Raw genomic sequence first — 27,509 nt, 5'->3', positions numbered from 1 at the left:
GATGTTATAGAATATATCCTCCCAGGATAGAACGAATTAACTCACTAGCGTAGCGATACCTCAAACCCCGGTAAACGGCGAACCACTCGAAGGCTGTAAACCACACTAGAATTTTTATTGTGCAAGAAGAAAGAAGAAGACAATCAGAATTTTCGTAAGGAAAATCTGAAGAAATGACTAGATATTTATAGCCAACAACAGGTGTTTGTTAAGGAAATAGGCGTGTCTTTTCTGAAAAGGCATGTGTCTTTTCGGCAAAAAATTGTCTTTTCCGAAAAAGGCAAAGGAAATAAAACTTTCATTTCCCATTTACACCAAAGACCTAACATAAATGTGTTTCCGAAAGCTTTTGAGTGGTACACTAGGCTAGAGTTAGTCTAGGTGTATTAGTGGTACCTTGGCTAGAGTTAGTCAAGTGGAGGTGCTTGCAATCGGAGCATTACAAGTGAGGGAGGACTACGGGGGTTAGTTCCTAACTTACGATAGAGCTGTAACCTGATGAAGTTGCTCGGTTAGTGAAGCTGAAATCCAACAGGGGTAGGTCGTGGTCTTTAATCCCTTGAGCAAGGAATTTTCCACATAAAAATCGTGTGTTGATTCTCGCACTGTATTGCATATGGGAAATGATACATGACCAGGTCCCTCATATACTGTTTGGTGGACGCACGGCCTTCAACAAGTACACTATGTTATTCGAACTCAATTCTCAAAAGAAAATGGTATCTTCTTTTTTCATTTTTCCATTTTGCTGTATTAATCATGGACCTGTCTCGATGTATTCACATTTACAGTAGAGCCTGAAACATTTGAGGTCTGAAATGCTGATACAATTTGTTTTGCACAATTTATGTTATATAACTTGATAAAGCATCGCTTATATTGCAAAGTCAGGTCTGATACTTCTTAGGTTTGCTTAGTAGGCGTTTCTAATTGCCTATCAGTTAGTCTTTGAAAATACAGACTTTTTCTTTAAGAAAGTTAGAAACTTAGTAATTCCATCACACCGTGCTGCAGTTTTACTTGTAAAAGTTTTAAACTCCTACACACTATGTTAGAGTTTACCTGTAAATAGTTTTCCAACTTAAGGAAAAAATCTTGAGTTTGTGGCTCTATATATGAGAACTCAAGGATTCTATCATGGAGTTTGTCGTTCTACAATTAAGAACTCAAGAAAAGAGTCACGGAGATCGTTACTTCTACAACTTAGAACTAAAGGATTTTGTCCTTGAGTTCGAAACTCTTATCACTAGGATAGACAACATTTTAGCATTCTATAACTTCCTGAACATTTAAAATATCAAGGACATGAAGCAATTTCAAGAAGTAAGATGTTAAAATCTTAAATTTCACTCAAATGCTAAAACCTCAAATTAGAAATTCTGAATCTGGTGATGACTTAGGTAAAAAGTTTACATCTCTTTTCCTGTTCTCAATTTCCTTCCACTACCCAGCTACAACCAAAACCCTTTACCAACCCCTTTGTCTCCATTAGTTTTCGCACTGCAAGAGCATCACTTATTCTTCCAGCTTTAGTATACAAATTTGATAGTGTTACATAGTGTCCTGGATTTTCAGGCTCCAATTCAACTAAATTCTCTGAAGCAAGAACTCCAACGCTCACTTTTTGAAGTGCTAAAGCAGCAGCAAGTACAGAACCCCATATATGCTTGTTCGGCTGAACACACATTTTTCCTATAAAATTTGTTGCATCTTCAAGCCGACCAGCTCGTGTTAGTAAATCAACAACACAAGTAAAATGTTCCATTCTGGGTTTCAATCCGATTTCCTCCACCATTCTGTGGAAAATATCTAACCCTTCATCAACAAGTCCTGAATGACTGCATGCCGAAAGCACTGAAGTGAATGTCAAAGCATTTGGTTGAACGCCACAGTGACTCATTTTTTCCAGGAGATGCAGGGCATCTTGACCCAAACCATGCATTCCCAAACCACCAATTATCGTATTCCATGACACTATATCTTTGTGATCCAAATGAGAAAATACAGATAAAGCATTTCCAATGCACCCACATTTTGAATACATGTAAATAAGTGCATTCCAAACGGGAGTGACATCATCCCACAAACTGTTCCGCGATACAAATGCATGAATCTGTTTCCCGTATTTGAGGTCACAAAATGGCAAAACAATTGAAAGTGTGGTCTCGTTAATCTTGATTCCTATAGTCAGCATTTCCTTGAAATACTGCACAGTCGAGTCTTTCATCCCTAGTTCAGCAAAACCATGAATCATGGAATTCCAAGCAACAACATCCGTTCTATCCATCAACTCAAAAACATGTCTTGCATCTTGAATCCTCCCACATTTAGCATATAGAGTCAGTAATGCAGGTCCAGATGATCTATGAAAAGCAAAAGGGGACTCGAGTTTAATCCCGTATGCATGAATCTCCTTAGCACTCTTTAAATCCCCAAAAAGCTGGCACGATGCTAGTACACTAGAAAAACAATCTAGGTCAGGACAAACTTCTCTTCTATCTATCATTTCCCTAAAAATATTCAAAGCACTACCATGATCTCCAATTCTTGAATAACCTGATATCAAAGTCGTCCACGATATTATACTCGGTTCTTTAATTAGCACGAATATTTTCCTAGCCTCATCACATCGACCCATGCGACAATAAGCATCCATTACTGTATTCAAAGTGACTATATCTGGCTCACAACCTTCCTTACTCATAAGCCCAAACGTCTCAACAGCCAAATAAAGTAACTCATTCGATACATATCCTGAAATTATCAAATTCCATGAAAGCAAATCTTTTTCTTGCATCAAACTAAATACCCGTTTAGCATTCTGAATATCACCACATTTTGAGTACATATCAATTAAAGAATGGTTAACTTGGACATTCCATTCTACACCATACACAATTATATCTCTGTGCACTTGTACCCCAATGTACAACCTCAAAAACTTAGCACAAATCTTCAATACTAGAGGAAACACATACCCATCAGGTAAAATTCCATCTAGTTTCATCTCCTTGTAAGTATTTACACATTCTTTAAATAGAGTATTACGTGAAAAATATGATATTATGGCTGTCCAGGCAAACACATTTCTTTGAGGCAATTCGACAAACAGGTTGTGGGCATAGTTAATATTGTCGTGTTCTGCATACAATTGTGTCAATTTTGTTATGATGAATGGGTTGTGGGTTTGACCATGTATGATGATTTGTTGATGGGTTTGTTTGGTTTGGTCTATTGATTTGGAATTGTTGCAGAGTTGAAGTAAATTGTTTATTTCGAATGTCAAGAATGGTCTCACATTGGTTGCTGGCATACTTGAAAATTTCTTGTATAATTTCATCTATTTGCAATACAAACCTCGAAGAACAAATGAATTCCTAATATATACAGAGTTTCAGCTCTAACAGGAAATTTTCTAGTAATTTGTTACTGGATCGCTCGTGTGAGAACTGTAATATTACTACCTAAAATTTAAGCCTCTGCAATAATACACAACTTCAAGAAATATATATATATATATCAAAAGAATAAAGACAGCTTCTAATTATTTTCACAAGTCACGTCTAGCTTCCAGGAAGTAACAACCTTGTTACACATAATCTCTATGAGACTATGACACATTTTGCATCATTTGTTTTTGTTTTTTGGTCCAAACATATTTGCATCATATTAGAAGCAGTTTATATTTATTTCATAGTATTCAAACACTTCCTCATTTCTTTAATTTTTCAAACAGTTCCCAGGCATTTTACTGGTCATTGGCTGACAAAATCATTTTTCATGTTTTGAAAATGAATTGACCACTCTAATTTATTTTTTATCAAACATGAAAGTTTTGTTCAATTTAATCCCTACATAATTTTAACTAATGAAATTATTTTAAAACTTCAATTTTGGTGATTTTGAAAGCTAAAGAAAGAAAAGGGTACTTGTTAAGTGATTCTTTTCAGAGAGCATTTCAAACATTTAAAAAAAAAATAGTTGTAGAGTAATAAAAAAAACAGACAAACGAAATTTTATTTATTGTAATCTTTTTCTCCCTGTCTTTTGGTTTATTAAGCTTACAGTTTTCTCTTAGGATCTTTACAAAGATAGCTGGCGGGATTGATTGTTTACTTTTTCTAATTGGTATACATAGATTATATACAGTTATATAATAATTATACACGGTTATGCATATATTATACATGAACTATAAATATATTATACATCTGTTGGCTATGTTTAGTGTAAACGATTGGGTAAGAGGTTATATAGGTTAATTCTTCTTCTCTTCTTAAAGTATTATCTTTTCTTTTTTAGTATTCTTTACTGACTAAGAACTATTTTGAAAACTTAGGTTAGGGATCTCCATTTACCTTTTCCTCAAATTCAATTATGTCATCAACTTACATTAGTTAGATTGTGAGTTTACAAACAACATAGCTTCATAATTTTAGTCATAATAAATATGTGTGTGGGTGTGTGTCGTATTTGTCAAATAGCATTGATTATACTTCTAAATGTGTTCTTTTTGTAACGAAAACATTGCACCATTGTCCATGAAAATGAAATAGAGCTACGCGTATTTTCCCTTGTAGTTACTGTGCTCGAGCTTGAGCACAGCCTAGACGTGGTTGTGGGTCAATAACATCTCTTTTATGTTCACCTACTATTTGTCTTGTACACACCCACATTGGAAAGTGCATCGATATAGCCAATTTCAGGATTCCTTTTTAAGATATAATCGAAATTTATAATTTTTTATAAGTTTAATTGCTTTAAAATTAACTTTAGATGTAAGAGAAAACTTACATGTGCGAGTTGGAAGTTTTAAAAATTCAGACATACGTATTTGTTTGGCATGCAATGCCTGGCTTTAGAATACAATAAAAGGGACCAATGAATTATATTAGCATCCAATGGTGTGGCATAGTAATTAATGAAATAGTTTGAGAATTAAGTGGTTTCAGGTTCAATTCTCAGCACAACACAATTATATAATTAAAAAAAAAAACATAAACGGGCAGATGAATTAGGTTGGATTTTGAGAGGTTCAAACAGGATGAAGAAAAATGGTCGATAACTCAATCTATTCATGTCTTGTGGGGTCAATAATATTAGTGATGAAAAAGAAAAGAATATACAATGACAATGGACAAACATAAAATACTAGTGATGAAAGTAAATTCGTTTTGTTGCAAAAGGACTCAATGTACAAGACAAAACCAGTGGGCTTTGACCAGCCGCTCCACGCCATGGTTTTGGGTTTTATTGTAAGTTTAAATGCCTTTAATTTCACTTTTGTCTGAATAATTCAGATTGGTAAAAACTAAAAGTAAATTTGTTTTGGAGGTTTGTGCTTTCTCTCATTGTCATTCTCACTCTTCCAGTTGTAGTTAATGACAGCTTGCCTGCTCTTCTTTATTGTTCTTGCATCTAGGATGCTTATGATCGTTCGATTCAATTTTAAATGTTATCGATTCGGCTTATTGATTATTGATTTATAAATACTTAAATCGATAACTGAACCAATACGAAATCGATTATCAGTTATTGATTTATAGGTGCTCGATCGTTAATGAATTGATTATCGATTTAACCAATATTGAATGGACATTTATCGAAAATTCCTTTAAGTTATCAAAATTCCATTAATCTGCAAAGAGACGAGCAAACCTATACAAATAAATAGACATTCACCAGTTGGTTCACTATGCAAAAAATGAATAAATTACAGACTGATACTGTCTTTCTTGGATTAATTCTTACTATTATACCGCAAACGAATGAATGCATTTTTTTTCCAAGTGTGGATAAAATTACCAACCAGGTAAAATGTGAAGACTAGCTAAGAGATCAATCAACCACAAAATAATAAGGTAATATATCTCAAGTCACTCAACTATGAGTGTTGCACTCAGAAAGTCACACAACTTATTTTCTAACCAAAAAGTCACTCAACTATTGGTGTTTTACCTACAAAGTCACTCAATATATTTAAGTGATCTTTTAATACAATTTACTATTTTTAGTTAAAGCTAAAATTGTAATAAATAAGCAAGTGTCATTTAAATTATTTTATTGACCTGCCCACTTGACCCGACCCACTAAAAAATTATTGTGGGTCAGTTATATTTGACATGGTAAAATTGTAATTTTAAAAATGCGTATCTGATTATCGGCAAAACCATTAAAAAGATGAAAAAATGAGTCTCGAACCGATAACCCGATTGTCAAATAACACTAAACCGTTAATCCAATAACCAAATATCGATCAACCAATGACATCTTTTCAGTTCAGATTATTGATTTTATCCGAAATATACACACCCCTAGTTAAATCCCTCCATTTTAACAGAAATTTGGGGTTAGAACACTGAAAATGAGCAACTTTTTGGTAGAGATCGATTTGCTTCCCATAATTTGATAATTAAACTAGAAAAACTATTTACTATTCCGTCCAGTTCATATTAAGTGATGCTTTTATCTTGTCCATACATCTTATGAAATCTACTCATTTCGAAAAAGAAAAAAATACTTTTACTAACTTACCCTTACTTAAATAGTACTAATTTAATATAATTCATGGGTTACATAAAAAGTCACTTATCCAAATAGAGGTGAATTTGGATCAACTCTGAAATAATTGATACCTTATCGATAGGTAAACACCATTTATTTTGGATCGAAATAAAAATGGTAAAAACACCACTTAATATGGACCAGATCAGTGAATAAGTACTATTTATTTACTGATTACAAACGAAGGAGGTTTCAGTAATTTTAGTCGAACCTGGTATGTATACAAGAAACCATTTAAAATGGTGAACATGTATTGTGGAGGCGTGGGCATGAGGGGGTGGAGGAGAGACTTTGTACCACACGAATGTTGGAGAATTTGACATCAAGAGATGATTAATATAACATTGTAGTTTGTACTCCGTATCTAATATTTTATTAAATTAGTGTTTACTATGAATACAAAGTCTGCATTTTTTTTTTACATTATTTTTTTTTAATATGGGGTTCACTTTTTTTATTTTTATTTTACTTGATTTTGTTAATATGGGGTCTACTTTTTTTTACCGTGAGTTTGGAGATGGTGGGTTCCACTTTTTTTTTTATATTGCTTGATGTCGTTTAGTATGGGGTCCACCCTTTATGAGGTGCACTTTTTTTTTTTTGGACATTATTAGTTTGTACTATTTTTATGCATATAATATATATACATATACTATGTTCAAAACACGATTAATATAACATTGTAGTTTGTGTTCCGTATCTAAAACTTTATTATATTAGTGTTTGCTACGAATATAAAGTCTGCACTTTTTTTCTTTAACACTATATTCTTTTTAATGTGGGATTCACTTTTTTTTTTTTTTTTATATTGCTTGATTTTGATAATATGGGGTCCACTTTTTTTTTCCTCCATGAGTTTGGAGGTGGTGAGTTTCATTTTTTTCTTCCTTTTTTTTTGTTGCTCGGTGTTATTTAGTATGGGGCCCACCCCCTCCTTTTTTTTAAGGGATAACGAACGATGAAGCATGGGTCTAAACCCATGCTTTATATAGTTTCTTCTTTTTATTTTTATTTTTTATATTGCTTGGTGTTGTTTAGTATGGGGCCCACCCTTTTGGACATTATTAGTTTGCACTATTTTTATGCATATAATATATATATATATATATATATATATATATATATATATACACACTATGTTCAAAACACGCTTAATATAACATTATAGTTTGTGCTCCGTATCTAAAACTTTATTATATTAGTGTTTGCTATGAATACAAAGTCTGCACTTTTTTTTAACATTGTTTGTTTTTTTAATTTGCGATTCACTTTTTTTTTAAAATATTGCTTGATTTTGTCAATATGGGATACTATGTTCAAAACACGATTAATATAACATTGTAGTTTGTGTTCCGTATCTAAAACTTTATTATATTAGTGTTTGTTACGAATACAAAGTCTGCACTCTTTTTTTTTTACCATTGTTTGTTTTTTTAATATGAGATTCACCTTTTTTGTTTTTTTTTATATTGCTTGATTTTGTTAATACGGAGTCCACCTTGTTTTTCCCGTGAGTTTGGAGATGGTGGGTTTCACTTTATTTACTTTTTTTTTTAATATTGGTTGGTGATTTTTTTTATTTTTTAATATTGGTTGGTGTTTAATATGGGGATCACACTTATTTTTTAAATGCTTAATTGGTTGGTGTTTTTTTGAATTTTTTAATATTGGTTAGTGTTTAATATGGGGACCACACTTTTTTTTTTAAATGCTTAACGGACGACAAAGCATGGGAACATTTTACTTGTCATGTTGTTTTTTACACGATTTTTTAAGGAATCATCAATTAGAATTATAATTTCACTAATTTACCTTATTAATTATTTGATCTCCATTTAATATTATTTTTTCTTTTATGACATTAATCTCTTTTCACATTTATTAAAGTAAGGAAAAAATGAAAAAGTAATTAAATTTTATCTTATTTTAATATATAAGTATTTTAAGTATATTGCTGTACAATAATTGCATTTGCTCCCACTAATGGGTTGATACTCATGTGGAAATAAATCCATCATTATTGATTTAATTGTTTGATTTTCTAAGTACTTTTGTATTTTAAGTATGTTGCTGTATAATAATTTCATTTGCTCCCTCTAATGGGTTGATACGTATGTGGCAATGAATCCATCATTATTGATTTAATTGTTTGATTTTCTAAGCACTTTTTTTCCTGTGAGTTTGGACATGGTGGGTTCCACTTTTTTTTTTTTTTTTTTTTTTACTGGTTGGTGTTTAATATGGAACCCACAATTTTTTTTTTTAAATATTAGTAGTTGTTTAAAATATGTGAGCCCATTTTTTAAATATTAGTAGTTGTTTAAAATATGTGGGCTCACAATTTTTTTTTTAAATATTAATAGTTATTCCATAATGTTTTTTAAACGGACGACGAAAAAAGAGTGAGTGACGACTATCATATAGAAACTGACGTTTCTATATAGTAGGAATATCACTTTCCTAGTTCCTTCTTTGCATTGAAAGGGCTGCAAATTACTTGTATCCAATTATGTTCGCTTTCGTGGTCGTTATGAATTTGCTTCTCCCAATTAAATGTGGCCTGTCACAGTTGTACCTCCCATAAATATACCAACGTAAATCATTTACTCCTAGTTTATATTCTTGGTTCCCCATGCACCAACCACCGTCTTATGTTACTCCTAAATTAGTAAGCTATTCAATTCAGTCTTCACCTAAACAATTCAAAAACTTTTAACAGTTCGCAACAGTAAATGTCTACACGCTTAAATTTGAATTATACTAATTAAACGGACAACTTGGCGTCATGCCTTCTCTACTTGCACAACCCCAACTAGTAGTCTATAAGTAGTTTCAAAGGTCGTGCAGAAAAGTAATGATCGACATTTGTGAATAAAACAAGCTTGAGACAGAACAATGCATATATAACTATATATTTAGGCAGGGTATGGAGTTGTGTGAACACAGCTTTCACTAAGAGAAACTATCAAAGATTACGGTGACTCCGTGGGGTGATAAATATTTCTCTATCATTAATCGAGTGAACAAAGTTGTCGTTTAAATACAGTATTTTATTCCCAAAGTAGGACTTTTTAGGTATGAACTTCAATGAATTAAGGCTTAATGCATGTGCGGCCCCCTAAACTTAACTCCTTTTTTTCATTTTGACACCTTAACTAAGTGTTATTCCTATTGAATCGTTAAATTCTTCCTCAAATGTGTTTATCATTGAAAGAGGAAGAATCACCGGGGGCCCTATATAATGCTAAAGCCTTATACCTTCTATTAGCCGCAAAGCTCCATAGCTGTCATTTCAGTTGAAGTTCTCAGATGAATAAATGCAAAACAGATGCCACATGAATATGCTGAACAGATACTATCTATTGAAAATAAACTAATACTAATTAGATACATCAACTTGGTGCTCAAGATTAATCTCTCATGGTAATGTTTTCACAGGAAAACAGCAAATATTGCCAGTTACTTCCACAATTGATATCATTTTGACAAGTTAAAATCCATAGCTACGAGCACACAAATTAATCAGAATTTGAGTGATTTTCTTAAACATATTAACTAAAATTAGAAGCCATGGTCACCCCCCGAACACCTTCAAGAACCTATTACTGCCTCTGTAAACAACGCTAATTAAAACGAAACTCCTCATCTCTACTACTGGATCCTCCACCAGCCCCATTGTATGGTTCCTGCAAAAATATATCAGACAGAGAGTCGATTGTCACACTGGAAATAAATAATAAAGAACATAGGCAGGTTTAGTATTTATACTTGATTTGTTTCAAATTTAAGACTATTAGCATTAACATAGTACTCCCTCCATTTCATAATAAGTGACTCTTTTAGCTCATGCACACCCTTTAAGAAATTGCTTACTCCTAGAAAATTATGAGTATTTTTACTAACTTACCCCTAATTAATGCTTAGAAAAAAAAAGTTATTTAATGATTCTTGATTATAAATAAGGATAAGTTTAGAAGAATAGGATTAATTTCTTCTTAAAATCTTAAAACATCACTTATTTTAAAACAAAATAAAAAGCCTAAAAGGTCATTTAATATAGAATGGAGGGAGTACTTTTGAATTATAAATTCAGAATTTAATATTTATTGAAATATAGTGACGTCTGAAAACACAACAATAACAACATACCTAATATAACCCATAAGTAGGGTCTGGGGAGGTTGGGTGTATGCAGATCTCACCCTACCTTTATGAGACAGAGAGGTTGTTTTCGATAGACTTTCAGATCAAGAAAATCATTTTTCAAAAAATGGTTAGAAAGAAATGCAAGAATAAAAAGCTAGGATGAAAGTATTGAAGAAAGAAAAATACAATAAGGATAACCAAGTAAAAGAAACAATAGTAGTAATAAAATATCTGAAAACACATATATCAATATACGTTCTGTATCAAGAAAATTGGGTTCAGTTGTATTCATTGTATCAGACTATACCAAAGAAGTTCTCTTATTTTTATTTTAGAATTTTGAAATGGAATTGAAATAGAAATGAATACACAGTACTCAGGCAGTCGACCTTAATTAACTGGTTTAAAACTAGCGCCTAATTAAACAGTACCTGTGAATTCTTGCTTCCATGACCCCCGTTGGACCTCTTTTCTACATTCCCTTCAATGTTTTTGTCAACATTTCTGGACCCAATGTGAGATTTTTTAAGACGTAAAAGTCCCTTCCACCTAGTAGAACTTTTGGGAGGCCTCAATGAAAAATCATCATCTTTATCCTCATGAAGGAGTTCATCTCGTAGAGTTGTTGTCTTGTGAGAGCAACTTTCTTTGAAGGGCAACAACCTACCCTTGGAAAAAAGTTGGTCAGCACTCATCATGGAATAATTAGTGACATTGAATTCAAAGTCAGAGGAAACAGGAGCATCCCTATAGACCCTATCATTCTTCATCATTTGGTGAAGTTGAGAAGAATGAGAAATAGAATTGCTACTTGATGATTCGACAAAGTCATTAGAGAAGGAGATTCTCGGACTCATAGGAGTACCAAAACCTTTGTGGTCGGATGAGTTTTGGTTGTACATGATGTCTAAGCATGCCATGGAGAATGAGTGCTCTTGGAGCTACTCCTACATAAGGTAGTTGAACTGAGTGCATTTGGAACAAAATGACGAGTTTAACTTTTAGTGTGGATCTTTTTTTTTTTTTAATTGATATTCAGGTCATTTAAAAGATATGGTATGGGTAAACTTTAATAATAAGTGAAATTAATAATCTGAAAAACAATGTAGCATGCTGCAACATGTTAAAATACATTGATATTGTGACATTTTTTAACAGTGTCAACATAAGTAGATTTATGATTTAAATTTTATGAATTCAATATTTAAGATTCTTAATTATAACAACTCACAACTAATGGCTTATAAGCATAAGTCATAATCTAATTTATGACTTTTGACTTATTTTTGTTACAACAACAACAATAACACTCCCAGTGAAATCCCACAATGTGGGATCTGGGGAGGGTACGCAGACCTTACCCCTATCTCGAAAGATAGGGAGGTTGTTTCCGAAAGACCCTCGGCTCAAGAGAAAATATGACGAGAAAAGGTAAGATAAGCACAAATAGCTCAAAGCAATATGAAAATGCAACTAACGAAAGCGAAAAAGCCCTGATAAAGTAGTCTGAGAAAAAAAAGCAGTGGCTACCATAGATAAATAAGATAGTCAAGGTACAAGAAACAACTATAGTAGCAAGATTCAAAGGACAATAAATTGTAGATCAAAACTACGACTACTAGTACAAAGGGATACGCGGGACAATCTAATAGCCTTCTATCCTAATCTGAGTCCTCCATAGCCTCCTATCTAAGGTTATGTCCTCGGTAAGTTAGAACTGCGCCATGTCCTCTCTAAGCACCTCTCCCCAATACTTCTTCGGCCTACCTCTACCTCTTCTGAAATCGTCCATAGCCAAACTCTCACGCCTCCGCACTAGGGAATCTATGTCTCTCCTCTTCACATACCCAAACCATCTCAGCCGTGTTTCCAGCATCTTGTCCTCCACCGATATATGCCACTCCCACCTTATCCCAGATATTTTCATTCCTAATCCTATCTCATCTGGTATGCCCACACATCTATCACAGCATTCTCATTTTTCGCAACTTTCATCTTTTGGACATGCGAGTTCTTGACTGCCTAACACTCCACCCCGTATAACAAAGTCTATCTCACTACCAATTTGTAGAACTTGCCTTTAATCTTTGGTGGCACCTTCTTATCACACAACACTCATAAAGTAAGCCTCCATTTCATCCACCATGCACCAATACGATGGGTGACATCATCATCAATATCCCTATTTCCTTGTATAATAGACCCATGATACTTGAAACTTCCTTTCTTTTGGATAGCTTGGGAAGCAAGCCTCACTTCCACGCCAGCCTCATGTGTCACATCACTGAACTTGCACTCCATGTACTCTGTCTTGGTCCTACCTAACTTGAATCCTTTAGACTCCAGAGTTTGTCTCCACACCTCCAGCTTAACATTCACTCCGCTACGGGTCTCATCAATCAAGGCTATGTCATCTGCGAATAACATGAACCATGACACTTCACCTTGAATTTGTTGTGTCAAACCATCCATCACCAAGGAAAATAAAAATGGGCTAATAGATGATCCCTGGTGCAATCCCATCTCCACTGGGAAGTGCTCCGAGTCTCCTCCCACTGTCCTTACCCTAGTATTGGCTCCCTGAAACATGTCCTTGATCGCCCTAATGTACACCACAGATACACCTTTAGCCTCCAAGCATCTCCATAAAACCTCTTTTGGCCCTTTGTCGTAAGCCTTATAAAAACCATGTGTGTGTCTCTCTTCCTCTCCCTATACTGCTCCACCAATCTCCTCACAAGATGAATGGCTTTTGCAGTCGAGCTCCCCGGCATGAATCCGAGTTGGTTCTCTGAAATGGACATGTCTCTTCTCACCCTCATCTCCACCACCCTTTCCCACACTTTCATAGTGTGACTCAGCAGCTTAATACCTCTATAGTTGTTGCAACTTTAGATGTCGCCCTTGTTCTTGTACAACGGGACCATCGTACTCCACCTCAATTCCTCGGGCATCTTCGCCGTCTTAAAAATGACATTAAACAACCAGTCAGCCAAACCTACCCCGCCTGCACTCTTCCAAAATCACGACGCATCCTACGAACATCACCCTTAAACTCCTCGACCTTTATACTCCTACAATATCCAAAATCACGAGCATCTCAGAGTACTCCAAATCTCGCAACACAAGGTCTTTGTCACCTTCATCGTTCAAGAGTTTATGGAAGTATGACTGCCATCTTTGTCTAATCAGAGCATATTCCACCAATACTTTGTCATCCTCGTCCTTGACGCACTACTCCAATATTTTTGTTATTTTGGCTTTGAAACAAGTGCTTAAAAGTACTCCCTCCGTTTATTTTTACTTGTCCACTATTTCAAAAATAGATTTTCACTTTTACTTGTCCACTTTCGCATATCAAGATAAAAACAATTTATTTTTGCTGTTTTGCCTTAGCATTAAATACTTATTCCAAATCATTTTTTGAATCCAATACAATTATAGACCAATTAATATGGGTATCATGGTAACATATGCACTTCATTTATTATTTTTTAAAGACTGTGCAACTGCAAAGTCCATAGTAGATAAGTAAAAGTGAACAAAGAAATTACTTTTATTTTTAATCTTACTCAAACACTACAAAAATACTTAAAAGCACCTAAAATAAGTCAATCCTAATGGACTCTAAGAGCCCGTTTGGATTGGCTTACAGCTTAAAGCTGTTTGCAGCTTATAAGCCGAAAAAAATAAGTTGGGGTAGTCCAACTTATTTTTTTTGGCTTATAAGCTGTTTTCAGCTTATAAGCTGCTTTAGATAAACTAAGTCAAATGGGTCCAATTATTTTTTTGAGCTTATTTTAAGCATAAAATGACTTTAAGCTGGCCAGCCAAACACTCAAAAAAGCTGAAAACAGCTTATAAGCCAACTTATAAGCCAATCCAAACGGGCTCTAAGTTGATTTGAAAGAAATAAGGAGGCTTTAACTTTTATATAGTGTACAAGTTTACTTAGTATTTAACATTATCACACCTAAAAGATAACCGGCTAACGAGAGGTATTAAGCTGCTGAGGTATTAATACTATAATATATATATAACATACTACGTGCAAGATACTATAATATATATATATATATATATATATATATATATATATATATATATGGGTCTTGCTGACATAGTACGTGCAAGATACCCATTTTTATTTTATCCAAAATATCCTTACTATTTTCTACTAAAGTATTAACATAAGGGACTTTTTTGTCATTTCAATGGAAAAACCAATTCATTTCCCTCCCTCCTTTTACACCCAAAAATTCAGCGATTGTAGCGGTCAAGGAGACCAAGTCCCTGCAATTTTTTAGTATTTTATAAGGCCCAATCGTCTGCGTCATGAAAATCACGTTTGAGATTGTGAAAGCTTTAGAAGTTAAATTCTATGGAGAAAATTAGCAATGGGGGAAGTTTGGTGGTACATTGAATGAATCTGAGAAAATAATGAAATAAAAAAAGAGAGAAGGACAAAAGCTTCGGGGTTTTTACAGATTTCGACCCATCTCCTTAGCTTCAATTTCTTCTTGATGGATTGTAAATTATGTTCTGAAATTGAGATTCTTCCGGCCATTAAACCAATATTCCTTCTAACTTAAGGGCATTTATTTCTTGGCAATATTTCTAACTTTGAAATCAGTAACTCCTCCAAGCTCTATTGACACTAAACTGCTCTAATGGCACTAAACTAAAAACTAACTCAAAATTGAAAGACACGTTTTAGTTATTACAGATTCTGGCCATGGTGTCCTTTTTAGTTAATATTGAAGATGTATCTGGGTGACTGGAAATGACAGAGAGTGTGGGGAACAAGAAAGGAGGAGAGAGCCTCAGAAGTCAAGAAAGGGACAAGAAAATGGGGTACCAAAAGTGTTGGGTTCAGTATTATTTGTAAAATGACCAAAACTCCTCCTCCATTAATATGTTCCAATAAGCTATTAACGGTATTTTGGGTAAAACAAAAATGAGTATCTTGCTAACATATTACCGTTAGCATATATATATATTCAATGTTGTTTCTTTTATTTGTAGTACAAGTAAGTTCGTAAATTATGGTAATTTTTTTTCTATTATCAGTTAGTATATTTACTTATTACGTACATTCATTTCGTTTTCGTGTGTCTAAAATTTCAATCTCAACTTAGTTTTTTCTGAATTAATTAGCTATCTTATGTTCTCGTTTAATTGATCCATGAATCAGAAACAAGGCTTTCGTGCCTCCTTAACACAGGAATTTTACGGAAATAAGTTTAAGGGCATCTTAAATAGGTTTAGCTGTAGGCCATAATTTTCACTGAAGTGCTCCTGGCGAGTCTATTGACTTGAAATACAAGGCAACTTGGACTTGCTATATATTAAAATACACGAATATTGTAACACATTTTTTACACTGTCAATAGATATTGGTCTTGGATATAAACTTAAAGAGTTTAATGTTCAAAGTTTTTAATACTAAAATTATTGTACTTCTAACATTAATTAATACATTAATATGAGTTTAGAATTTAATGTACTTAATCGGCTGAACCCAGTGAGAATACGTATCATTCGCCGCCAAGTGTCAAGTTTATATAAGTTGAATCCAAATGAGAATTCCGTCCACCCTTAGAGCAACAGGAAGGTACTCTTGATTCCTCAAATAAATTCCTAAGAGGACCCCTACACAGCTACACTGTTTACAACTGTGTGTTTATTTTATATTGTCAGGAGGAGCGGGGAGAGTATTACAGGAGGTGTCTTTTCATTTTTGGTTCAAATTGTATTCAGGCCTTCAGGGTATGTCTTTGACTATGTGTTTGGTGTATATGGGTGTCAATTGTCATATAATGATGGTGATTTTTTTTTGGCATTGCGTGTTAGTTTGGCGTTGAGTGATAATTCTGAGTGTTCTTCTGACGAATAAATCTATGATAGAATCTCATGGAGAAGGAAGCCACTTTGCCATTTCACAATATGTTAAATTAATCATTGCACTCTTGTTGGACGTTTTCTTTTCCTGTCCTTTGATGCCCTGTTAAAATGTCTATTTCATTATCGGACGGACAATTCTGTTATATTTTGTGTTCCCTGCATTCACACCTAAATTTAAATTCGTTCTTTTTTGACTAAGGTTTGTGAAAAATATCTCACATTTTAGCGCCCAACAAGGAAATAATTGCATAAGAGACGTAGAAAATCAGCCACGTTTATGAGTCTAGCTACATTTATTTTATGTATTTTGTCGGGATCTAGCAGAGTATGTCATGTTACTCTTGACTACTTCGCTTACATGAGTTTTACCAAGTATATTAGTTTCAAACTCAAACAAACACTAAGGTTGCCATAAGTAACGGGTAATATAACTCTTAATAGTCTATGTTACTCGGATCTTCCAAAATGGTCATAGCATTTGTGGCAAAAAAAATTAAACTGTAAGTACTAATTTTAGGAGAATCTGAATATATTTTTGAAGGATTCGAGCAATATAATTAATAGGTAAACAATAAATATAATGGACCTGAACAGAAGGCAATGCCTACGGAAATTCACATGATATGCCAAATTAATCTGTACTCCCTCCGTCCATTTTTACGTGTACTCTATATTAAAAATAGATGCCCAGTTTAACAAAATTTAACACTTAGTTCCTAATTTATCCTTATTATTTACTATAATCACTTCTCAATGCATTTTCCAAAACAGTGCCTTTATTATAATCAAAGGGTGACATAGTAATTTTGGCTCCTTAATAGGCGTATCAAATCAATACATGATAAGTAAAAATGAACCGGGAGTAATGGATATACAAAAAGTTAAAAGGTGGGGTCAGGAAGGACATAAAGAGAAAATGGAATGTCACATAACCAAGACCAAGAAGAGGGGTTGTTAATTGGAACTAACGAATAGAGGGAAGGGGATGTCAGTTTGCTTTTGGTTAGCAATGAAGAAACCAAAACAATACAATAGTCATGAGTCATCATATTAAAGGATAGGTAGGACAAGAGTAATGTTTTAAATGTTTTCGGCTAAGAAAGCAGAGAGAAAAATCAGAGCCGAAAGAGAGGGGAAAGGGGGGGTATGCAGAGAATGCAGCATGAAGCAGTAACGCAGAATAAGGTGCAGTAAGGACGAACTGGGCATCTATGGACTTCTATTTGACTCATCTTTGACTTGTATTTGTATGTCATTAACACTGAATGAGCTGGCTATATATGAATCTCAGAGGGACCACTCTATCTTGTTCATCTCTTTAATTAAATGCAACTCATTTTTTTTTCTTGTTTTTTTTTTTTGTAAATGCAACTCATTTGACTTATTAAACTACTCCAGCTAATACGTTAAAAACTTATCTACATGTACAGAGTCTGGAACTTTTCTAACCAAAAAAATAAATAAAAATTGGAACCAAACTAACCCGTTAAAAAAAAAAATCAAAGTAGGCTTCACGCACAAAATATGTACGTGAAAGGGCCAAGTGTACATTATTCTGTGCGTGAAACCAGTACCAAAATCCCACTGCAACCTCCCATTTCCAGCATACTCTTCTCTTTCATTTCCTCCATTTTTACCTTTTCAACACCCTTTTGCGCTCCCAAAAACATGTCTCAAAGTTTTGAAACTTCAAAGTTTGCTATACAACCCGATATTTGTGAATGCGGTTATTTCTGTAAACTAAAAACATCAAAGACCCAAGATAATCCGGATCGCCGTTTTTGGCTTTGTAAAGTGCCCGAAGTAAGTGTTTTTACATTTTTTAGTTTTTTTTTCTTCACGTTTTCCACATATTTTACTTAAAAAAAACTAATTTTCTTGTAATGTTTATAGGATATGGGCGGTTGCAAACACTTTCAATGGGAAGATAACATTTACGTGAATAAAACGGTGGCGGCGAAGTTTAAAAATCCACTTTTTGATAGAGATACCGCGACTTCACGTATCTCTAGAGATACCGCTAAGTTGGACTCGCAATTTAAGCTTGTGGAAGCTGAAGAAAAAATTGAACTTTTGGAGGTCTTGCTCACCGGTTCCGAAAAAAATGAATTTTGCTGAAGGCTAAACTTAGAGACGCTCAACACGAGAAAATAGCTTTGAAAGAAAAACTTAAATTGTGGAAGATTATTTGTGCTATCTTGTTGTTGTTAATTATTTATATGTATTTTGTTTATTAAGTTTAATATTTCTATGGATTATGTTTTTTACTTGTTGTACCTTTTCCTCTATAATGTAATCTGCACCCTTTATGTACTAATTTATTTGTGTTTCTTTGTTAAATTGTCAATTAATAATAGACTTTAACAATAAAAGCAAATTAAAAACATGCCAAACTAATTCAAATTGATGACTTCATCATAAAATAAAAATACAAATTAACAGCCTTAGTCCGAAACTTAAATGACCTATAATCTAAGACAGTGAGCCTAAATAAACCCTAATCGTCATCAGAATAGAAGTCCTCAATATCGTCCTCAGAACGATATTGGCGGTCTCTTAACACACATCTTTTTTTCAGGAGATGTTAGTTCTTTACCGGTTGATAATGCTTGTTCTTCGGCCGACTTTAGCATGTAAAATCTACAACGTCTTGTCAGCATTCTGTTGTTTTCTTTTCTAATCCTTTGTATGGCAAGCTCACAATTTTCTGGACCTACTCGAGGCATGGTTATTGAGTACCTTGTTGGGATTGGAGCGTTGAGATTTTCCAAGTCACGAACAAGACGTTCTGATTCGGCAATCTGATGTGACCATTCTCGGCGTAAACCGCAATAACATTCTCGCAGATCTAAATATTTCACACTGCAGAAATCATCATTACGCTCTATAAGAAGGTGGGGATTTAGCTCGTCTAGTTTGAAATCACTGGTATCACTCGAAAAACTACTATGATTTGAACTCTCATCATCACTGCTATTTGGTTCTTTTGGAAGGAGTTAAGACCAAGCTGAATTTCTACTACTCGACATTGAATATGTTATAGTCTAATAACAAAAAAAAGGGCTACTTATATAGTTGCAAAGGTTCTTTATGACCCTACCTACTTACCTTATTATAAGAAAAATATTAATCTTTATCGGACATTTCACAGTCCGAATCCCACTTGGATCTAAATCTTGTGCTACCATGTATACCATATTCTACCCTATGGTAGCGTATTTGCATCCGATTGTTCTCTTCGCAAAAACGATTAAGAGCAAAATTAAACTCTTGTGGAGTTCCACGAGGCATTGACATAGCACCTTTTTTTGGGCGTTTAAGCCCTACTGAAGCTAACTTTTGCTCTAGTGCTTCAGCCTTCTTAACACGCCAATTCCACTCCTCTCTCATTGTTTTATTGTATTCTCGACTGAATCTTTTGTTAAGGTTATTTGAGTAATGAAAATCATTATCATCTAGTTCTCATGTCCTACCCATTGCTTCAAATATGTTTGCTGGGGTAAAACATGTAATAGAATCAAGATTACCAAATTGGGTGTAGAATGTCATGATAACTCGTTTTAAAGTGAATACTAGTTGTTTGTCAATCATGTTATATATAGTACTGCATTTTTTGATCGTTTTATTTGAATTTAATTCATATTGCGCAACATTTCAATGCGCAATATAACATGATTTGACAACACATCATGGTTGAAAATTACAGTTTTTTATGACACCCATGCTTGATTTGACAACACATCATGCATGCCAATTTCAGCTTTTTTAATGACATATAAATGACCGATTTGATAATACAATGCTGCATTTTTGACCGTTTATTTGAATTTAATTCATATTACGCAACATTTCAATGCGTAATATAACATGATTTGACAACACATCATGCATCCCAATTTCAGCTTTTTTATGACACATAAAGGACCGATTTGACAATATAATGCTGCATTTTTTGACCGTTTATTTGAATTTAATTCATATTACGCAACATTTCAATGCGCAATATAACATGATTTGACAACACATCATACATGCCAATTTCAATTTTTTTATGACACATAAAGGACCGATTTGACAATACAACGCTGTATTTTTTGACCGTTTATTTGAATTTAATTCATATTACGCAACATTTCAATGCGCAATATAACATGATTTGACAACACATCATGCATGCCAATTTTAGTTTTTTTATGACACATAAAGAACCGATTTGACAATACAATGCTGCATTTTTTGACAGTTTATTTGAATTTAATTCATATTACGCAACATTTCAATGTTTTTTGACCGTTTATTTGAATTTAATTCATATTACGCAACATTTCAATGCGCAATATAACATGATTTGACAACACATCATGCATCCCAATTTCAGCTTTTTTATGACACATAAAGGACCGATTTAACAATATAATGCTGTTTATTTGACCGTTTATTTGAATTTAATTCATATTATGCAACATTTCAATGCGCAATATAACATGATTTGACAACACATCATGCATGCCAATTTTAACTTTTTTATGTCATATAAAGGACCGATTTGACAATACAATGCTGTTTTTTGACCGTTTATTTGAATTTAATTCATATTATGCAATATTTCAATGCAAAATATAACATGATTTGACAACACATCATGCATGCCAATTTCAGCTTTTTTATGACACATAAAGGACCGATTTGACAATATAATGCTGTATTTTTTGACGAATATAGTGACTATTGCGCAACATTTCAATGCGCAATGGGGGTCAATATGAATCTATTTAAGAAGAATGTTGGACGAGGTAAAAACTCATCCATTTCATAAGTTAAAGTCTCTTAAGTCATTCAAAAAACCTCTCTTAAGTCATTCAAAAAAAAATCAAACTTCATTCAAAAAAATGCTCAAGATATTCCACCAGTTAAGGTTTCAATACATTAGGATGGTATTATCCTTGATGACAATAGTACAGTTCGTTACAATAAAAGACCAAACATTCATGTTATATTTCCACTTGAAATGTCTTAATGAATCAGTAATCACTTACATATATGAAAAAATGAACGTTAGTCCAGATGAGTATGAAATCTCTATAACAGGCAGATATCCACAATCAGTTTCCCATGGTATAGTGCTTTATGGTAGGCATTATATCAATGATGATGATTCTTTGAGGGATTATTTGAATGCGCCAGAAGAATTAAAACATTTAGTCGCCCTTAATGTTCTTGAGATGTACATTGAAAAGATACCCCAAGAGGTCCCGCAAGAACAGCCCCGTCAAGTTAACAAGTATGGAGATATTAGTTCTTACGGGGACATTTTGAGTGGCCAGGTGCTGCTGGAAAATCTTACCCAACAATTTAATCAAACTTGGTAAATATGCATTGTTATATTATTATTTTGTGCAGTAGCACGTGTTTATTGTATGTATTGGTAAATAATCATTTTTAAATCTTTGTAGGGGTTGTAGACCTGATACGAGTAATATTGGGCAATCATCTCAGTTTACTGGAGCAGGTCATTATTATAAAAACACTCAGTTCAGTGGAGCTGATTTTTATAATAATTTTCAGTTAGATGCAGTTGATTATTATCAAAACTCGCCAATGGTACCAACTGTGGATGTTGGGCAGTCTTCTCAGTTTGGTGGAGTTGATTATTCTCCACACCATGCTCATTCTCAATATATGTAGGTTCATCACCTTGATTTTAAATATATATATATATATATATATATTTGAATTTGGAATTTAACATATGCTTTTTATTGTGTAGGAGGAGGCCTTTTTTAGATGGCGCTGATTGTCCAAGTTATGTGGATACATCAGAGAGTGATGGCGATGAACCAGCTAATAATGTAGAGGTAACCGATGATGAAGATAGTGAAGGGGATGAAGAAGATACGCATTTTAGTCCCCAAAACCAACTTACCACCACGTGCCACCTCCGATGGCGGAAAACCTAATTCCTGACAGCCCAATGCAGTGGCATCCTGACTATATTTCATATCTTGACAGTCTACAAGGTCGTGAGGATGCATTTGTCTTCACAAGAAATGATGATATAAGTCGCCAAAAAATATGAATTGAACAAAAAAATCTCATGACTGATGAACGCGTCCTTGCAAAGGGAATGATGTTTGCATCAAAAAAGGCATTGCAACGGGCTGTCAAAATGTATTATATAAAGGATATGAGGGAGTTTAAGGTTGATGACTCAACTAAATTGGTATGGAGGTTGGTTTGTAAGCGACAGACTCAAGGCTGTCGGTGGTTGCTTCGTGGAATTGTTAAGCCTGATGGTTTGTGGGAAATCAGAAAATTCCATCCAAAGCACACTTGTGATATGGGACAAAATCGAGCGGATCATTTTAATTTAGATATAAACATGATTGCTCATGTGTTACTTAAAGACATTGAGGAAACTTCAAGGTAACTTAACTGCCCTAGTACATTATATATCTTATAGCAATTAAAATATCATTGCTAAATGTTGTTTATTTAAACTTATGCAGGATGCCCCTCAAAACTTGTATTAGCACGGTCCACTCCAAATATGGTAAAATCATAAGCTAGAGAAAGGGATTTCTCGGACGTAGACGTGCTTTTGAGATGATCTTTGGAACTTGGGAATCCTCTTTTCAGGCGTTACCGGGGTATATGGCGACTCTACAACTTGCTAATCCTGGCATTGTTGTACAGTGGCGACTTTTAGAGGCAGAATTTTCGACTTCGTCTTTTGGGCATTCAAACCAAGTATTGATGGTTTTGCTCACTGCCGGAATGTGATATTGATAGATGGGACGCATGTATATGGGCGATATGACATTATGCTCTTAATTGCAGTAGGTATGGATGCCAATGGGTCAATATTCCCTCTTTCTTTCGCAATTGCCTCCAACGAGAGCAACGAGACACGGGGGATGTTCTTGACTCATCTGAAAACTCATGTTATTAAGGGTCGTCAGGGCATATGTGTCCTATCGGATTGTCATAAAGGCATATTGCACAATATGCGTACTCTGGAAGGGTGGCAGCCTCCACATGCTTACCATCAATATTGTTTAAGGCACTTAAAGGCTTATTTGCAAACAAATTTTGGAAATGACACTGTAAACAAATTGATGTGGGGGGCTGCGGTGCAGCATCAACAAAGACAATGGGCTGCAAAAATGGAGCTGCTAAGGGAAGTAAGTGAAGAGGCATATGTCTGGTTGATGAAATTAGAAGTTGAAAAATGGACGCTGTATGCTGATGGAGGAAGGAGATGGGGCATGCTCACAATGAACAACTCGAAGTCTTTCAATAGACTCCTCAAATGTACTCGAGGACTACCTATCACCGCAATGGTAAGACTAACTTTCAAGCAGGTCATGGAGCGATTTGCGTATAGGACAAGGCAGGCCAGAGCCATATTTGCCGAGGACGGAACATAGATGCCAAAGCCCTACGAAAAGATGGAGCACCATAGGAGAAAGGCAAAGGGTTACCAAATGACCGAGTATGACGTTATTGAACGAGTGTATGAAGTTAGAACGGGTTATTACGACGACAAAGGAGGAAACAAACATATCGTTACTGAGCGTACAAAATCATGCACTTGTGGTAAGTGACCAACGTACCACATGCCATGTTCTCATGCAGTCAAGTGCTTTGAGATAATGGCCAGAAATGTAACTGATTATGTGGCGGAGGAATATAAGGTCGTAAAATACCTTAGAGCATATTCCAGCCACTTCCATCCCCTTGGTAATCAAGCTTATTGGCCAGCCGCACTGTTTTCTATGGTTGCGAACAAGAATCATATCCGTAAATTGGAAAAAAACAAGCTAACCCGTTATCACAATCAAATGGATGTTAGCGAAAAGACTTATTCTCGCAAGTGCTCGACACGTAAGCAATTTGGGCATGATAAGCGTTCATGTGGGCAAAACTCCCGTGGTGGCAGCACATCCAGAAGTAGAAGAGTGTCTAGAACTTGATTTGTTTTTAAGTCTATTGTAATTCAATGATGTATTTCGTTGCTAATGGAATGAAATATTTTTCAATTATTATAAATCTCTCGTATTGGATGAATTATTTTAAAAATTATATTTATTTTTGCACATTCAAAAGGTGTGGATTATACAATACAATAACAAAATAAAAAAGACATAAAAGAAAAACAAAACCTAAATATAACAAGTTTTCAAATTTACTTTGGAGCACTTTACAACCCCTAAAACGACGATCCAAATGTATATGTATACTTAATGTAATGAGCCGATATTATTGTACACTAAAAAAAATACATTAAGTTCTATATAAAATATTTATATTCTGGTGTTTTGAAAAGTGACTAATTTTTTGTCAAAGTATGATAAAAAGCTTAATTTTGAGTTTGATTTTCAAAGAATAAAGATTGGGGTTAGGGGGAAAGAGAGTCTCACGCACAAAATCTGTGCGTGAAAGGACCAAAGTGTAAATGTACACTTTGGCCTTTTCACGCACAGAAGCCTACTTTGATTCTTTTTTATTTTAACGGGTTAGTTTGGTTCCAATTTTATTTTTGTGGGTTAAAAAAGTTCCGGACCCACATGTACAGCATGTAGTTACGTATACACCGAGTCATATGATCAACATATGTACCATTGGTTATGTCATTTAACTAGATGAAAATATATACTGTTAATCCACATGGGCCATGGGGTTAATAATTAGATTCGTTAACAGCTTTTGCAGAGATCTATACTAGTTTTTGAACTTAGATACATGAGGAGTCAAAAGTAAAGTGGATTGACCAAATCCTAAAAACTTAGGCGTATTACGAATTGAAGACCTCCAACTCCATGTTAGTAGCTTTTAAAGTGATATAGATCACGCAAAGCTAAAAAAGTACACTGGATTTACATCTCATGCAACTTCAGAGTTCCTCAAGCTGTTCACCATTACTTTTCTTACTCTATTGAAATAAAGTTTAGATGCTTGTTGGTGTGTGCGCGTGGAAGATAGCAGTTTAGCTATTACACTATTATAAATATCCAAGAGAAAGAAGCAAAATTTGATATATTGCTTTTTTCATTTTTTAATTACTCCCTTTCCCTATTAATATTATACGACAAGCTGATACAGTATAACTCTAATAACATGAAACTTAAGAAAGAAAAAGAGAGTATTGGAATTATTGATCCTAGCTCCTATACTTGCTTAGTGGAAAATTTTACTTCTGCTCAATTTTTGCGCTAGAGCAGTCAAAACGGGAAGGCTCAGCCCAACCCAATATCAGCGGTTCAAAATTTAAAGGTTCAGCCTTTTATGTAAAAAATTTAGGAATAATTACTTGGCATAACTACTTCTAAAAGATAATTATTAATAATAACTATCTTTTAATTTATTTATATTTAATAGCTACAAAGATTTTGTAAATTATCATTCGTAGCTATATCAAAATAGATCAAGCTTCTGTGGTTGAAGTGGTTATTGAGTGTGGCTCTGTCCCTGCCCACCCAGATTCGAACCCAATCAACCACATTACTTTTCGTACATATTTTTTTCTAGCTTTTTCTCTTTGTATTTAGAGTGTATCTAAGTGTATTTGGTCATATGTACTTGGCTCATATTGTATCTCAAATATAGTCAAATACAACAAAAATATACACTCAAATACAGTCAAAGGTAGCTATGAATGATAATTTCGAAAAGATAGTTACGAATTGTAAGAAGGGGCAATAAAGTAATTATTTATGTAAATTTAATTATTTGGTATAGTTACTTTTAAGAGATAATTATTGTTAATAATTAAGAGGTAAAAATTTACTCGGTGCCCAATTAATTTGGTCGTCCTCATTAAACATAAATATCTACGCAACTTCTGACAGATTTCCCAAATTCCAATTACAAATACGAACGGATCATCAGGATTTGTGGCGCCAAATCCAAACAGATCATCGCAATTTGTTTTATAAGTGGGTTTGGCTATGTGCTCACGTGGTGATCTTAAAGATTAGTCCATGTACTTTGTCCTCCCTCCGATTTTTACACACTCTAAAAAAAACTAATTTAAAAAAAAAAAAATTAAACTGTCTCTAATTAAATAGGTATTGAAATTTGATCATAACATTTAATAGTGACAAATCTGAAAAAATAAAATTAATTCTTTCTTGATTTGATAAGTGGACACTCTTTTTAATCCGAAGGAAATATTATATAAATACAAACATAAAAAAGGACAATTCAGTGCACTAAATTCCACTATGCGTGAAATCTTAAAAAAGACGGACTACAAAGGTCTATTATTCGTAGTCTTACCCTCTATGAGGCTGATATAAATAAAACATTGCTTTTGGAAAACAATATGACATTCTTCACCCCCTGTTTGGATGGTGGTTCCCGTGGTTCATTAATGTATGGTTTTGTATGAAACCGTATTTGTTTCTATTGTTCTTAAAATTATGTGGTATGGTGTTGTAAACCCGTGGTTCATCCCATGGTTATATAACCATGAAAAGTTTCAATTTTTGTAACTCCATATTTTGTGATTTTTCCGTGGTTACGTATTTCATTTCCCATTATACTAGGGGTGGGCGTTTGGTTCTTCGGTTCGGTTTTCCCTTACTTCGGTTCGGCTATTTCGGTTTCGGTGTTTTGAAAGTGGACACCGAACACTGAACCAAACTAGTTCGGTTCGGTTCGGTTCTGTCACGACCCAACCCCGTGGGCAGTGATTGGTGCCCTAGCTGGACACCCATACACACTTACTTACCAATTCGATATATCAGAACTTATTCGTATTCAGCGTACATTAATTTATATAGATACTGAAATCGGATGTCGTCTTAAGCGGTCATATATAGCAAAATATCATACAGAAGCCGACGAGGCTGGCGGAAAACACATCACCCAAATATATATACGTCCAGACACAC

General features: G+C 34.2%; 2 protein-coding genes across 2 annotated transcripts; both read right to left on the bottom strand.

Moving 5' to 3' along the window:
* Positions 1-1,179: 1,179 nt before the first annotated feature.
* Positions 1,180-3,632, bottom strand: LOC132624015 (pentatricopeptide repeat-containing protein DOT4, chloroplastic-like). Its single transcript, XM_060338836.1, has one exon. The coding sequence runs from the start codon at positions 3,338-3,340 to the stop codon at positions 1,430-1,432; it is 1,911 nt and encodes a 636-aa protein (XP_060194819.1). The 5' UTR covers positions 3,341-3,632; the 3' UTR covers positions 1,180-1,429.
* Positions 3,633-9,938: 6,306 nt separating this feature from the next.
* Positions 9,939-11,734, bottom strand: LOC132622913 (uncharacterized). Its single transcript, XM_060337600.1, has 2 exons — positions 11,142-11,734; positions 9,939-10,250 (listed from the first exon to the last, which is right to left on the bottom strand). The coding sequence occupies exons 1-2, from the start codon at positions 11,628-11,630 to the stop codon at positions 10,188-10,190; spliced, it is 552 nt and encodes a 183-aa protein (XP_060193583.1). The 5' UTR covers positions 11,631-11,734; the 3' UTR covers positions 9,939-10,187.
* Positions 11,735-27,509: the final 15,775 nt, after the last annotated feature.

The sequence above is a fragment of the Lycium barbarum genome, chromosome 12 (assembly GCF_019175385.1).
Source record: "Lycium barbarum isolate Lr01 chromosome 12, ASM1917538v2, whole genome shotgun sequence".
NCBI classification, from domain to species: domain Eukaryota; kingdom Viridiplantae; phylum Streptophyta; class Magnoliopsida; order Solanales; family Solanaceae; genus Lycium; species Lycium barbarum.
The sequence above is the reverse complement of the archived record's forward strand: the minus strand, read 5'-3'. Positions and strand labels throughout refer to the sequence as shown.

Coding starts and splice junctions, on each gene's coding strand:
- LOC132624015 (XM_060338836.1), bottom strand. CDS start 3,340: ATGAAATTATACAAGAAATTTTCAAGTATGCCAGCAACCAATGTGAGA.
- LOC132622913 (XM_060337600.1), bottom strand. CDS start 11,630: ATGGCATGCTTAGACATCATGTACAACCAAAACTCATCCGACCACAAA. Junction 10,251..11,141: donor ATGGAAGCAAGAATTCACAG/GTACTGTTTAAT, acceptor ATATTTTTGCAG/GAACCATACAATGGGGCTGG.